The following is a 16,284-nucleotide window of genomic DNA, read 5'->3' on the forward strand; positions in this document are numbered from 1 at the left end:
GGGTGTGGGGTATATCAGAGTGTGAGAGTGAGGGGCGGAGTATATCAGAGTGTTACAGTGAGGGGTGTGCGGTATATCAAAGTGTTATAGTGAGGGGTGCAGGGTATATCAGAATGTTACAGTCAGGGGTGTGGGGTATATCAGAGTGTTACAGTGGGAGGTGTGGGGTATATCTGAATGTTACAGTGAGAGGTGTGGGGTACATCAGAGTGTTACAGTGGGAGGTGTGGGGTATATCAGAATGTTACAGTGAGAGGTGTGGGGTATATCAGAGTGTTACACTGAGCAGGTGGAGTATATCAGAGTGTTACACTGAGCAGGTGGAGTAAATCAGAGTGTTACAGTGAGGGGTGTGGGGTATATCAGAGTGTTACAGTGAGGGGTGTGGGGTATATCAGAGTGTTACAGTGGGAGGTGTGGGGTATATCAGAATGTTACAGTGAGAGGTGTGGGGTATATCAGAGTGTTACAGTGAGGGGTGTGGGGTATATCAGAGTGTTACACTGAGCAGGTGGAGTATATCAGAGTGTTACAGTGAGTGGTGTGGTGCATATCAGAGTGTTACAGTGAGGGGTGTGCGGTATATCAAAGTGTTATAGTGAGGGGTGCAGGGTATATCAGAATGTTACAGTGAGGGGTGTGCGGTATATCAGAGTGTTACAGTGAGGGGTGTATGATATATCAGAATGTTACAGTGAGAGGTGTGGGGCACATCAGAGTGTTACAGTGAGGGGTGTGGTGTATATCAGAATGTTACAGTGAGAGGTGTGGGGTATATCAGACAGTCACAATGAGGGGTTGGGGTATATCAGAGTGTTACAGTGAGGGGCATGGGGCAGATCACAATGTTACAGTGAGGGGTGTGCGGTATATCAGAGTGTTACAGTGAGTGGTGTGGTGCATATCAGAGTGTTACAGTGAGGGGTGTGCGGTATATCAAAGTGTTATAGTGAGGTGTGCAGGGTATATCAGAATGTTACAGTGAGGGGTGTGCGGTATATCAGAGTGTTACAGTGAGGGGTGTGGGGTATATCAGAGTGTTACAGTGAGGGGTGTGGAATATATCAGAGTGTTGCAGTGAGTGAGGGGGATGGGGTATATCCGAATGTTACAGTGAGTGAGGGGGGAGGGGTATATCAGAGTGTTACAGTGAGGGGTGGAGTATATCAGAGTGTTACAGTGAGGGGCGGAGTATATCAGAGTGTTACAGTGAGGGGTGTGGGGTATATCAGAGTGTTACAGTGAGGGGTGTGGTGGATATCAGAATGTTACAGTGAGAGGTGTGGGGTATATCAGAGTGTTACAGTGAGGGGCATGGGGCAGATCACAATGTTACAGTGAGGGGTGTGCGGTATATCAGAGTGTTCCAGTGAGGGATGTGGGATATATCAGAGTGTTACAGTGAGGGATGTGGGGTATATCAGAGTCTTACAGTGAGAGGTGTGGGGTATATCAGAATATTACAGTGAGGGGTGTGGGGTATATCAGAATGTTACAGTGAGGGGTGTGAGGTATATCAGAGTGTTACAGTGAGGGGAGTGGCATATATGAGAGTGTTACAGTGAGGATGTGGGGTATATCAGAGAGTTACAGTGAGGGGAGTGGAGTATATAAGAATATTACAGTGAGAGGTGTGGGGTATATCAGAGAGTTACAGTGAGGGGTGTGGAGTATATAAGAATATTACAGTGAGGGGTGTGGTGTATATCAGAATGTTACAGTGAGAGGTGTGGGGTATATCAGAGTGTTACAGTGAGGGGCATGGGGCAGATCACAATGTTACAGTGAGGGGTGTGCGGTATATCAGAGTGTTCCAGTGAGGGATGTGGGATATATCAGAGTGTTACAGTGAGGGATGTGGGGTATATCAGAGTCTTACAGTGAGAGGTGTGGGGTATATCAGAATGTTACAGTGAGGGGTGTGAGGTATATCAGAGTGTTACAGTGAGGGGAGTGGCATATATGAGAGTGTTACAGTGAGGATGTGGGGTATATCAGAGAGTTACAGTGAGCGATGTGGAGTATATAAGAATATTACAGTGAGGGGTGTGGTGTATATCAGAATGTTACAGTGAGGGGTGTGAGGTATATCAGAGTGTTACAGTGAGGGGAGTGGCATATATGAGAGTGTTACAGTGAGGATGTGGGGTATATCAGAGAGTTACAGTGAGCGATGTGGAGTATATAAGAATATTACAGTGAGGGGTGTGGTGTATATCAGAATGTTACAGTGAGGGGTGTGGGGTATATCAGAATGTTACAGTGAGGGGTGTGAGGTATATCAGAGTGTTACAGTGAGGGGAGTGGCATATATGAGAGTGTTACAGTGAGGATGTGGGGTATATCAGAGAGTTACAGTGAGCGATGTGGAGTATATAAGAATATTACAGTGAGGGGTGTGGTGTATATCAGAATGTTACAGTGAGAGGTGTGGGGTATATCAGACAGTCACAATGAGGGGTTGGGGTATATCAGAGTGTTACAGTGAGGGGCATGGGGCAGATCACAATGTTACAGTGAGGGGTGTGCGGTATATCTGAGTGTTCCAGTGAGGGATGTGGGATATATCAGAGTGTTACAGTGAGGGATGTGGGGTATATCAGAGTCTTACAGTGAGAGGTGTGGGGTATATCAGAGTGTTACAGTGGGAGGTGTGGGGTATATCAGAATATTACAGTGAGGGGTGTGGGGTATATCAGAGTGTTACAGTGAGGAGTGTGGAGTATATCAGAATATTACAGTGAGAGGAGTGCGGTATATCAGAGTGTTACAGTGGGAGGTGTATGATATATCAGAATGTTACAGTGAGAGGTGTGGGGTACATCAGAGTGTTACAGTGAGGGGTGTGGTGTATATCAGAATGTTACAGTGAGAGGTGTGGGGTATATCAGAGTGTTACAGTGAGGGGTGTGGTGTATATCAGAATGTTACAGTGAGAGGTGTGGGGTATATCAGAGTGTTACAGTGAGGGGTGTGGAGTGTATCAGAATATTACAGTGAGAGGAGTGCGGTATATCAGAATGTTACAGTGAGAGGTGTGGGGTACATCAGAGTGTTACAGTGAGGGGCATGGGGCAGATCACAATGTTCCAGTGAAGGGTGTGCGGTATATCAGAGTGTTACAGTGAAGGATGTGGGATATATCAGAGTGTGACAGTGAGGGATGTGGGGTATATCAGAATGTTACAGTGAGGGGTGTGAGGTATATCAGAGTGTTACAGTGAGGGGTGTGGGATATATGAGAGTGTTACAGTGAGGATGTGGGGTATATCAGAGAGTTACAGTGAGGGGTGTGGAGGATATAAGAATATTACAGTGAGAGGTGTGGGGTATATCAGAGTGTTACAGTGAGGGGTGTGGGTATATCAGAGTGTTAGAGTGAGGGGTGTGGAGTGTATCAGAATATTACAGTGAGAGGAGTGCGGTATATCAGAGTGTTACAGTGGGAGGTGTGGGGTATATCAGAATGTTACAGTGAGAGGTGTGGGGTATAACAGAGTGTTACAGTGGGAGGTGTGGGGTATATCAGAATGTTACAGTGAGAGGTGTGCGGTATATCAGAGTGTTACAGTGAGAGGTGTGGGGTATATCAGAGTGTAACAGTGAGTGAGGTGTGCGGGGTATATCAGAGTGTTACAGTGAGGGGCGGAGTATATCAGCGTGTTCCAGTGAGAGGTGTGGGGTATATCAGAGTGTTACAGTGGGAGGTGTGGGGTATATCAGAATATTACAGTGAGATGTGCGTTATATCAGAGTGTTGCAGTGAGAGGTGTGTGGTATATCAGAGTGTCACAGTGGGAGGTGTGGGGTATATCAGAATGTTACAGTGAGAGGTGTGGGGTATATCAGAGTGTGACAGTGAGGGGTGTGGGGTATATCAGAGTGTTACACTGAGCAGGTGGAGTATATCAGAGTGTTACAGTGAGGGGTGTGGGGTATATCAGAGTGTTACAATGGGAGTTGTGGGGTAGATCAGAATGTTAAAGTGAGGGGTGTGGGGTATATGAGAGTGTTACACTGAGCAGGTGGAGTATATCAGAGTGTTACAGTGAGGGTTGTGGGGAATATTAGAGTGTTACAGTGAGGGGTGTGGGGTATATCAGAATGTTACAGTGAGGGGTGTGGGATATATCAGAGTGTTACAGTGAGGGGTGTGGGGTATATCAGAGTGTTACAGTGAGGGGTGTGGAATATATCAGAGTGTTGCAGTGAGGAGTGCGGGATGTTTCAGAGTGTTACAGTGAGGGGTGTGGGGTATATCAGAGTGTTACAGTGAGTGAGGGGGATGTGGTATATCAGAGTGTTACAGTGAGTGAGGGGGGTGGGGTATATCAGAGTGTTACAGTGAGGGGTGTGGGGTATATCAGAATGTTACAGTGAGGGGTGTGGGATATATCAGAGTGTTACAGTGAGGGGTGTGGGGTATATCAGAATGTTACAGTGAGGGGTGTGAGGTATATCAGAGTGTTACAGTGAGGGGTGTGGGATATATCACAGTGTTACAGTGAGGATGTGGGGTATATCAGTGAGTTACAGTGAGGGGTGTGGAGTATATAAGAATATTACAGTGAGGGGTGTGGGGTATACCAGAGTGTTACACTGAGCAGGTGGAGTATATCAGAGAGTTACAGTGAGGGGTGTGGAGTATATCAGAGTGTTACACTGAGCAGCTGGAGTATATCAGAGAGTTACAGTGAGGGGTGTGGAGTATATCAGAATATTACAGTGAGAGGTGTGGGGTATATCAGAGTGTTACACTGAGCAGGTGGAGTATATCAGAGAGTTACAGTGAGGGGTGTGGAGTATATCAGAGTGTTACACTGAGCAGCTGGAGTATATCAGAGTGTTACAGTGAGGGGTGTGGGGTATATCAGAATGTTACAGTGAGGGGTGTGGGATATATCAGAGTGTTACAGTGAGGGGTGTGGGGTATATCAGAGTGTTACAGTGAGGGGTGTGGAATATATCAGAGTGTTGCAGTGAGGAGTGCGGGATGTTTCAGAGTGTTACAGTGAGGGGTGTGGGGTATATCAGAGTGTTACAGTGAGTGAGGGGGATGGGGTATATCAGAGTGTGACAGTGAGTGCGGTGTGAGGGGTATATCAGAGTGTTACAGTGAGGGGTGTGGTGTATATCAGAATGTGACAGTGGGAGGTGTGGGGTATATCAGAATGTGACAGTGAGAGGTGTGGGGTATATCTGAGTGTTACAGTGAGGGGTGTGGGGTATATCAGAATGTTGCAGTGAGAGGTGTGGGGTCTATCAGAGTGTTACAGTGAGGAGTGTGGGCGATATCAGAGTGTTACAGTGATGGGTGTGCGGTATATCAGAGAGTTACAGTGAGGGGTGTGGAGTATATCAGAATATTACAGTGAGAGGTGTGGGGTATATCAGAGTGTTACAGTGAGGGGTGTGGGGTATATCAGAGTATTACACTGAGCAGCTGGAGTATATCAGAGAGTTACAGTGAGGGGTGTGGAGTATATCAGAATATTACAGTGAGAGGTGTGGGGTATATCAGAGTGTTACACTGAGCAGGTGGAGTATATCAGAGAGTTACAGTGAGGGGTGTGGAGTATATCAGAGTGTTACACTGAGCAGCTGGAGTATATCAGAGTGTTACAGTGAGGGGATGTGCGGTATATCAGAGTGTTACAATGAGGGGTGCGTGATATAACAGAGTGTTTCAGTGTGGGGTGTGGAATATATCACAGGCTTACAGTGAGGGGTGTGGGGTATATCAGAGTGTTACAGTGAGGGGTGTGTGGAATAATAGAGTGTTACAGTGAGGGTTGTGGAGTGTATCAGAGTGCCACAGTGAGGGGTTGGAGTATATCAGAATGTTACAGTGAGAGGTGTGGGGTATATCAGAATGTTACAGTGAAGGATGTGGGGTATATCAGAATATTACAGTGAGAGGTGTGGGGTATATCAGAGTGTTGCAGTGAGGGGTGTGGGGTATATCAGAGTGTTACAGTGAGTGAGGGGGATGGGGTATATCAGAGTGTGACAGTGAGTGCGCTGTGAGGGGTATATCAGAGTGTTACAGTGAGGGGTGTGGTGTATATCAGAATGTTACAGTGGGAGGTGTGGGGTATATCAGAGTGTTGCAGTGAGGGGTGTGGGGTATATCAGAGTGTTACAGTGAGTGAGGGGGATGGGGTATATCAGAGTGTTACAGTGAGTGCGGTGTGAGGGGTATATCAGAGTGTTACAGTGAGGGGTGTGGTGTATATCAGAATGTGACAGTGGGAGGTGTGGGGTATATCAGAATGTGACAGTGAGAGGTGTGGGGTATATCAGAGTGTTACAGTGAGGGGTGTGGGGTATATCAGAATGTTGCAGTGAGAGGTGTGGGGTCTATCAGAGTGTTACAGTGAGGAGTGTGGGCGATATCAGAGTGTTACAGTGATGGGTGTGCGGTATATCAGAGAGTTACAGTGAGGGGTGTGGGGTATATCAGAGTATTACACTGAGCAGCTGGAGTATATCAGAGAGTTACAGTGAGGGGTGTGGAGTATATCAGAGTGTTACACTGAGCAGGTGGAGTATATCAGAGAGTTACAGTGAGGGGTGTGGAGTATATCAGAGTGTTACACTGAGCAGCTGGAGTATATCAGAGAGTTACAGTGAGGGGTGTGGAGTATATCAGAATATTACAGTGAGAGGTGTGCGGTATATCAGAGTGTTACAGTGGGAGGTGTGGATTATATCAGAGTGTTACAGTGAGGGGTGTGGGGTATATCAGAGTGTTACACTGAGCAGGTGGAGTATATCAGAGTGTTACAGTGAGGGGTGTGGGGTAGATCAGAATGTTACATTGAGGGGTGTGGAGTGTATCCGAGAGTGACAGTTCGGGGAGTGGGGCATATCAGAATGTTATAGGAAGGGGCGTGGGGTATATCAGAGTGTTACAGTGAGGGGATGTGCGGTATATCAGAGTGTTACAGTGAGGGGTGTGGGGTATATCAGAGTGTTACACTGAGGGGTGCGTGATATAACAGAGTGTTTCAGTGTGGGGTGTGGAATATATCACAGGCTTACAGTGAGGGGTGTGGGGTATATCAGAGTGTTGCAGTGAGGGGTGTGTGGAATAATAGAGTGTTACAGTGAGGGTTGTGGAGTGTGTCAGAGTGCCACAGTGAGGGGTTGGAGTATATCAGAATATTACAGTGAGAGGTGTGGGGTACATCAGAGTGTTACAGTGAAGGATGTGGGGTATATCAGAATATTACAGTGAGAGGTGTGGGGTATATCAGAGTGTTACAGTGAGGGGTGTGGAGTATATCAGAATATTACAGTGAGAGATGTGGGGTATATCAGAGTGTTACAGTGAGAGGTGTGGGATATATCAGAGTGTTACAGAGAGGGGTGTGGGATATATCAGAGTGTTACAGTGAGAGGTGTGCGGTATATCAGAGTGTTACAGTGAGAGGTGTGGGATATATCAGAGTGTTACAGTGAGGGGTGTGGGATATATCAGAGTGTTACAGTGAGGGATGTGGGATATATCAGAGTGTTACAGTGAGAGGTGTGCGGTATATCAGAGTGTTACAGTGAGAGGTGTGGGATATATCAGAGTGTTACAGTGAGGGGTGTGGGATATATCAGAGTGTTACAGTGAGGGGTGTGGGATATATCAGAGTGTTACAGTGAGGGATGTGGGATATATCAGTGAGTTACAGTGAGGGGTGTGGGATATATCAGAGTGTTCCAGTGAGGGGTGTGGGATATATCAGAGTGTTACAGTGAGGGGTGTGGGATATATCAGAGTGTTACAGTGAGGGGTGTGGGAAATATCAGAGTGTTACAGTGAGGGGTGTGGGATATATCAGAGTGTTACAGTGAGGGGTGTGGGATATATCAGAGTGTTACAGTGAGGGGTGTGGGATATATCAGAGTGTTACAGTGAGGGGTGTGGGCTATATCAGAGTGTTACAGTGAGAGGTGTGCGGTATATCAGAGTGTTACAGTGAGGGGTGTGGGATATATCAGAGTGTTACAGTGAGGGGTGTGGGATATATCAGAGTGTTACAGTGAGGGATGTGGGATATATCAGAGTGTTACAGTGAGAGGTGTGCGGTATATCAGAGTGTTACAGTGAGAGGTGTGGGATATATCAGAGTGTTACAGTGAGGGGTGTGGGATATATCAGAGTGTTACAGTGAGGGGTGTGGGATATATCAGAGTGTTACAGTGAGGGATGTGGGATATATCAGTGAGTTACAGTGAGGGGTGTGGGATATATCAGAGTGTTCCAGTGAGGGGTGTGGGATATATCAGAGTGTTACAGTGAGGGGTGTGGGATATATCAGAGTGTTCCAGTGAGGGGTGTGGGATATATCAGAGTGTTACAGTGAGGGGTGTGGGATATATCAGAGTGTTACAGTGAGGGGTGTGGGAAATATCAGAGTGTTACAGTGAGGGGTGTGGGATATATCAGAGTGTTACAGTGAGGGGTGTGGGAAATATCAGAGTGTTACAGTGAGGGGTGTGGGATATATCAGAGTGTTACAGTGAGGGGTGTGGGATATATCAGAGTGTTACAGTGAGGGGTGTGCGGTATATCAGAGTGTTACAGTGAGGGGTGTGGGCTATATCAGAGTGTTACAGTGAGAGGTGTGGGAAATATCAGAGTGTTACAGTGAGGGGTGTGGGATATATCAGAGTGTTACAGTGAGGGGTGTGGGATATATCAGAGTGTTACAGTGAGGGGTGTGCGGTATATCAGAGTGTTACAGTGAGGGGTGTGGGCTATATCAGAGTGTTACAGTGATGGGTGTGGGCTATATCAGAGTGTTACAGTGAGAGGTGTGGGATATATCAGAGTGTTACAGTGAGGGGTGTGGGATATATCAGAGTGTTACAGTGAGGGGTGTGGGAAATATCAGAGTGTTACAGTGAGGGGTGTGGGATATATCAGAGTGTTACAGTGAGGGGTGTGGGATATATCAGAGTGTTACAGTGAGGGGTGTGCGGTATATCAGAGTGTTACAGTGAGGGGTGTGGGCTATATCAGAGTGTTACAGTGAGGGGTGTGGGCTGTATCAGAGTGTTACAGTGAGAGGTGTGCGGTATATCAGAGTGTTACAGTGAGAGGTGTGCGGTATATCAGAGTGTTACAGTGAGGGGTGTGGGATATATCAGAGTGTTACAGTGAGGGGTGTGGGATATATCAGAGTGTTACAGTGAGGGGTGTGGGATATATCAGAGTGTTACAGTGAGGGGTGTGGGATATATCAGAGTGTTCCAGTGAGGGGTGTGGGCTATATCAGAGTGTTCCAGTGAGGGGTGTGGGATATATCAGAGTGTTACAGTGAGGGGTGTGGGGTATATCAGAGTGTTACAGTGAGAGGTGTGGGGTATATCAGAGTGTTCCAGTGAGGGGTGTGGGGTATATCAGAGTGTTACAGTGAGGGGTGTGGGATATATCAGAGTGTTACAGTGAGGGGTGTGGGATATATCAGAGCGTTACAGTGAGGGGTGTGAGGTATATCAGAATGTTACAGTGAGGGGCGTGCGGTATATCAGAGTGTTACAGTGAGGGGTGTGGGGTATATCTGAGAGTTCCAGTGAGGGGTGTGGAGTATATAAGAATATGACAGTGAGAGGTGTGGGGTATGTCAGAGTGTTACAGTGAGGGGTGTGGAGTATATCAGAATATTACAGTGAGAGGTGTGGGGTATATCAGAGTGTTACAGTGGGAGGTGTGGGGTACATCAGAGAGTTACAGTGAGGGGTGTGGAGTATATAAGAATATTACAGTGAGAGGTGTGGGGTATATCAGAGTGTTACAGTGGGAGGTGTGGGGTATATCAGAATGTTACTGTGAGAGGTGTGGGGTATATCAGAGCGTTACAGTGAGGGGTGTGGGGTACATCAGAGTGTTACACTGAGCAGGTGGAGTATATCAGAGTGTTACAGTGAGGGGTGTGGGTATATCAGAGTGTGACAGTGAGGGGTGTGGGGTATATCAGAGTGTTACAGTGAGGAGTGTGCGGTATATCAGAGAGTTACAGTGAGGGGTGTGGAGTATATCAGAATATTACAGTGAGAGGTGTGGGGTATATCAGAGTGTTACAGTGAGAGGTGTGGTGTATATCAGAGTATTACACTGAGCAGCTGGAGTATATCAGAGAGTTACAGTGAGGGGTGTGGAGTATATCAGAGTGTTACACTGAGCAGGTGGAGTATCTCAGAGAGTTACAGTGAGGGGTGTGGAGTATATCAGAATATTACAGTGAGAGGTGTGCGGTATATCAGAGTGTTACAGTGGGAGGTGTGGAGTATATCAGAGTGTTACAGTGAGGGGTGTGGGGTATATCAGAGTATTATAGTGAGGAGTGTGGGGTATATCAGAGTGTTACACTGAGCAGGTGGAGTATATCAGAGTGTTACAGTGAGGGGTGTGGGGTAGATCAGAGTGTTACACTGAGGGGTGCGTGATATAACAGAGTGTTTCAGTGTGGGGTGTGGAATATATCACAGGCTTACAGTGAGGGGTGTGGGGTATATCAGAGTGTTACAGTGAGGGGTGTGTGGAATAATAGTGTTACAGTGAGGGTTGTGGAGTGTGTCAGAGTGCCACAGTGAGGGGTTGGAGTATATCAGAATGTTACAGTGAGAGGTGTGGGGTACATCAGAGTGTTACAGTGAAGGATGTGGGGTATATCAGAATATTACAGTGAGAGATGTGGGGTATATCAGAGTGTTACAGTGAGGGGTGTGGAGTATATCAGAATATTACAGTGAGAGATGTGGGGTATATCAGAGTGTTACAGTGAGGGGTGTGCGGTATATCAGAATATTGCAGTGAGAGATGTGGGGCATATCAGAATGTTCCAGTGAGGGGTGTGCGGTATATCAAAGTGTTACAGTGAGGGGTGTGGGGTATATCAGAGTGTTACAGTGAGAAGTGTGGGCTATATCTGAGTGTTACAGTGAGGGGTGTGGGGTATATCAGAGAGTTACAGTGAGGGGTGTGGGGTATATCAGAGTGTTACAGTGAGGGGTGCGGGTATATCAGAGTGTTACAGTGAGAGGTGTGCGGTACATCAGAGTGTTACAGTGAGGGGTGTGGGGTATATCAGACTGTTACAGTGAGGGGTGTGGGGTATATCAGAGTGTTACAGTGAGGGCTGTGGGGTATATCAGACTGTTACAGTGAGGGGTGTGGGGTATATCAGAGTGTTACAGTGAGGGGTGTGAGGTATATCAGAGTGTTACAGTGAGGGGGGCGGGTATATCAGAGTGTTACAGTGAGAGGTGTGCGGTACATCAGAGTGTTACAGTGAGGGGTGTGGGGTATATCAGACTGTTACAGTGAGGGGTGTGGGGTATATCAGAGTGTTACAGTGAGGGGTGTGGAATATATCAGAGTGTTACAGTGAGGGGTGTGGGGTATATCAGAGTGTTACAGTGAGGGGTGTGGGGTATATCAGAGTGTTACAGTGAGGGGTGTGTGGTCAATCAGAGTGTTACAGTGAGGGGTGTGGGATATATCCGCGTGTTGTAGTGAGGGGTGCGGGATATATCAGATCGTAACAGTGAGGGGTGTGGGGTATATCAGAGTGTTACAGTGTGTGGTGCGGTATATCAGAGTGTTACAGTGAGGGGTGTGGGGTCTATCAGAGTGTTACTGTGAGGGGTGTGAGGTCAATCAGAGTGTTACAGTGAGCGGTGTAGTGTATATCAGAGTGTTATAGTGAGGGGTGTGGGGTATATCAGAGTGTTACAGTGAGGGGTGTGTGGTCAATCAGAGTGTTACAGTGAGGGGTGTGGGATATATCCGGGTGTTGTAGTGAGGGGTGCGGGATATATCAGATCGTAACAGTGAGGGGTGTGGGGTATATCAGAATGTTACAGTGAGGGGTGTGGGGTCTATCAGAGTGTTACTGTGAGGGGTGTGAGGTCAATCAGAGTGTTACAGTGAGCGGTGTAGTGTATATCAGAGTGTTATAGTGAGGGGTGTGGGGTATATCAGAGTGTTACAGTGAGGGGTGTGTGGTCAATCAGAGTGTTACAGTGAGGGGTGTGGGATATATCCGGGTGTTGTAGTGAGGGGTGCGGGATATATCAGATCGTAACAGTGAGGGGTGTGGGGTATATCAGAGTGTTACAGTGTGTGGTGCGGTATATCAGAGTGTTACAGTGAGGGGTGTGGGGTCTATCAGAGTGTTACTGTGAGGGGTGTGAGGTCAATCAGAGTGTTACAGTGAGGGGTGTGGTGTATATCAGAGTGTCACATGAGGGGGGTGAGGTCAATCAGAGTCTTACAGTGAGGGGTGTGGGGTATATCAGAGTGTTACAGTGAGGGCAGTGGGGTATATCAGAGTGTTACAGTGAGGGGTGTGGGGTATATCAGAGTGTTACAGTGAGGGGTGTGGGTTATATCAGAGTGTTACAGTGAGGGCAGTGGGGTATATCAGAGTGTTACAGTGAGGGGTGTGGGGTATATCAGTGTGTTACAGTGAGAGGTGTGGGTTATTTCAGAGTGTTACAGTGAGGGGTGTGGGTTATTTCAGAGTGTTACAGTGAGGGGTGTGGGTTATATCAGAGTGTTACAGTGAGGGCAGTGGGGTATATCAGAGTGTTACACTGAGGGGTGTGGATTATATCAGTTACAGTGAGGGTGTGGGGTATATCAGAGTGTTCCAGTGAGGGCTGTGGGGTATATCAGAGTGTTACAGTGAGTGGTGTCGGATGTATCAGAATGTTATAGTGAGGGTTTGGCGTATATCAGATTGTTACAGTGAGGGGTGTGGGGTATATCATAGTGTTATGAGTGTGTGGTGCGGTATATCTGAGTGTTGCAGTGAGGGGTGTGGGGTATATCAGAGTGTTCTCGTGAGTGGTGTGAGGTCAATCAGAGTGTTACAGTGAGGGCTGTGGGTTTATCAGAGTGTTACAGTGAGGGCTGTGGGTATATCAGAATGTTACAGTGAGGGGTATATCAGAGTGTTACAGCGAGGAGTGTGGAGTTTATATCAGTGTTACAGTGAGGGGTATGGGGTATATCGGAGTGTTACAGTGAGGGGCGTGAGGTATATCAGAGTGTTACAGTGAGGGGTGTGGGGTATATCAGAGTGTCACAGTGAGGAGTGTGCGGTATATCAGAGTGTTACAGTGAGGGGTGTGGGGTATATCAGAGTGTTACAGTGAGGAGTGTGCGGTATATCAGAGTGTTACAGTGAGGAGTGTGCGGTATATCAGAGTGTTACAGTGAGGGGTGTGGGGTATATCAGAGTGTTATAGTGAGGGGTGTGGGGTATATCAGAGTGTTACAGTGAGGGGTGTGGGGTATATCAGAGTGTTCTCGTGAGTGGTGTGAGGTCAATCAGAGTGTTACAGTGAGGGCTGTGGGTATATCAGAGTGTTACAGTGAGGAGTGTGCGGTATATCAGAGTGTTACAGTGAGTGGTGTCAGTATATCAGATTGTTACAGTGATGGGTATATCAGAGTGTTACATCGAGGAATGTGGAGTTTATATCAGTGTTACAGTGAGGGGTATGGGGTATATCAGAGTGTTACAGTGAGGGGTGTGGGGTATATCAGAGTGTTACAGTGAGGGGTGTGGGGTATATCAGAGTGTCACAGTGAGGAGTGTGCGGTATATCAGAGTGTTACAGTGAGGGGTGTGGGGTATATCAGAGTGTTATAGTGAGGGTGAATTTTGTTTATCTGGGTCGCAGTATATTTAACGTTCTGTCACATACTCCAATTTCTGAACTAATACACTGTGGGGACTTTATAGCTGTTTGGCTGCAATGCCTTGCCTACCTTGTACAGGTCCATTCTCCATCACTTCTTTCATTACTTCCTTGTCCTGTTGGATAAATATTTAATGTACAGTTGACTTAGAACAAAAGCTAAAGCATAGATTGATTGCTCTCTCACCTAAAGATCATAGATATCTAACTTATATCTCACAGGTTGGCTGTTCCCAGACACTGATAGACAGCAGGGACATTCTAACGGTATTATGACTATGTCTGTACCCAGGTGACATGGGAGGGGCTTACTCACCCTGATGGGCGGGGTTGCAGACCCTGTTGGGAGGGTTACAGACCCTGATGCGAGGGGTTTTCGACCCCTTATGGCAGGGGCTTACAGTGCCTGATGGGAGGGGTTACTGCCCCTGATGGGAGTGGTCACTCACGCTGATGGGAGGGGTTACTGACCCTGATGGGAATGGTTACTGACCCTGATGGGAGTGAGTTAGTGACCCTGATGGGAGGGATTACTGACCCTGATGGGAATGGTTACTGACCCTGATGGGAGTGAGTTAGTGACCCTGATGGGAGGGGTTACTGCCCCTGATGGGAGTGGTCACTCACGCTGATGGGAGGGGTTACTGACCCTGATGGGAGTGAGTTAGTGACCCTGATGGGAGGGGTTACTGACCCTGATGGGAATGGTTACTGACCCTGATGGGAGGGGTTAGTGACCCTGATAGGAAAGGGTTACTGACCCTGATGGGAGTGAGTTAGTGACCCTGATGGGAGGGGTTACTGACCCTGATGGCTGTGGTTACTCACACTGATGGGAGGGGTTACTGACCCTGATGGAAGGGGTTAGTGACCCTGATGTTGTGGGGGGCAGTGGTTTGTGACCCTGATGGTACACAGAGGCCTGACTGCGAGATTGTACTGGCTCTGGCAGTGGGATAGAATATGCTGGAGTGAGACAAACTACTAGTGTGTTGTTCGAACCTTTAAAGGAATAACTCTGCTAAACTGTATAGTCCAATTAGTTAGTCAGAGTGTGTGTGAATGAAGATATTTAATGGGTAAATGAACTGGAGTGAGTTTAGTTCAAGTAACTGACTCACTAATTGGGTTCTGGGTATCAGATAGCATTTTTTTTCTGGAAATTGTTTCCCTGTTACTCAGACAAACCAAGACTCTGAAGTACGAGGATGACAGCAGCACAGTCGGGAGTGGGCACAGCTCTGAGCTACTCACATTATTGGAGAGGCGGTAGGGCGGAGTGGACTGGTAGATGTGGTTTGTGTGGCTGTAGGGATTGGGACAAGGCTTCGTTGCCTGTCTCTTGCCGCGGCCAGCTGACCGAGTGGACATCATGCACTGGTTACTGAGCTGGTGGCTGTCTGAGCTGGAGAACGGGTAGCAGGTGTCTGACACCACCCTGGAAGGAGTAAAACAGAAAGAGGTGAGTCTGGAGCTTTGAACAAGGAATCCCAGTCAAGGGAACTATTCAACCATACAGAATCACAGAATTGTTACACTGCAGAAGGAGGCCATTTGGCCCATTACATCTGCACTGCCTCTCCTAATGAGCATTTCACCGAGTGCCACCCCCTGCCTTCTTCGCATAACCCTGCACATTCTTCCTTTTCATGTAAGTCTAATTCCCTTTTGAATGCTTCAATTGAACCTGCCTCCACCACAATCTCAGGCAGTGCATTCCAGACTTTAACCACTTGCTGAGTGAAAAAGTTTTTCCTCATGTCACTTTTGCTTCTTTTACCAATTACTTTAAATCTGTGCCCTCTCATTCTCGATCCTTTCATGAGTGGGAACAGTTTCTCTCTATCTGCTCTGTCCAGACCCCTCATGATCTTGAATATCTCTATCAAATCTCCTCTTAACCTTCTCTTCTCCAAGGAAAACAGTCCTAACTTCTCCAATATAATAAAAGCAAAATACTGCGGATGCTGGAAATCTGAAACAAAAACAAGAAATGCTGGAATCACTCAGCAGGTCTGGCAGCATCTGTGGAAAGAGAAGCAGAGTTAACGTTTCGGGTCAGTTCCGAAGAAGGATCACTGACCCGAAACGTTAACTCTGCTTCTCTTTCCACAGATGCTGCCAGACCTGTTGAGTGAATCCAGCATTTCTTGTTTTTGTTCCTAACTTCTCCAATCTATCTTCATAACTGAAGTTCCTCATCCCTGGAACCATTCTCGTGAATCTTTTCTGCACCCTCTCTAACACCTTCACATCTTTCCGAATGTGTGGCACCCAGATCTGGACACAATACTCAGCTAAGACTGAACTAGCCTTTTATACAAGTTCAACATAACTTCCTTACTCTTGTACTCTACGTCCCTATTAATAAACCCAGGATATTGTATGCTTTATGAACTGCTCTCTCAACCTGTCCTGCCACCTTCAATGACTTATGCACATATACACCCAGGTCCCTCTGCTCCTGCAACCCCTTTAGAATTGTACCCTTTATTCTATATTGTCTCTTCATATTCTTCCGACCAAAATGTATCACTTCACATTTTTCTGCACTGAACTTCATCTGCCACCTGT

The 16,284-nt window shown here is 47.1% G+C and overlaps 1 protein-coding gene across 3 annotated transcripts in view; it reads right to left on the bottom strand.

The window, feature by feature from the left end:
* tinagl1 (tubulointerstitial nephritis antigen-like 1) overlaps positions 1-16,284 on the bottom strand; it is a 266,899-nt gene that overhangs the window by 91,838 nt on the left and 158,777 nt on the right. For all 3 annotated transcript variants that reach the window (XM_068011091.1, XM_068011092.1, XM_068011093.1), the window contains 2 exons: positions 14,965-15,148; positions 13,781-13,826 (listed from right to left, as the gene is read on the bottom strand). In XM_068011091.1, coding sequence (XP_067867192.1) covers positions 13,781-13,826; positions 14,965-15,148 — 230 coding nt within the window. The remainder of the gene's footprint in view (positions 1-13,780; positions 13,827-14,964; positions 15,149-16,284) is intronic.

The sequence above is a fragment of the Heterodontus francisci genome, chromosome 31 (genome assembly GCF_036365525.1).
Source record: "Heterodontus francisci isolate sHetFra1 chromosome 31, sHetFra1.hap1, whole genome shotgun sequence".
Taxonomy (NCBI): domain Eukaryota; kingdom Metazoa; phylum Chordata; class Chondrichthyes; order Heterodontiformes; family Heterodontidae; genus Heterodontus; species Heterodontus francisci.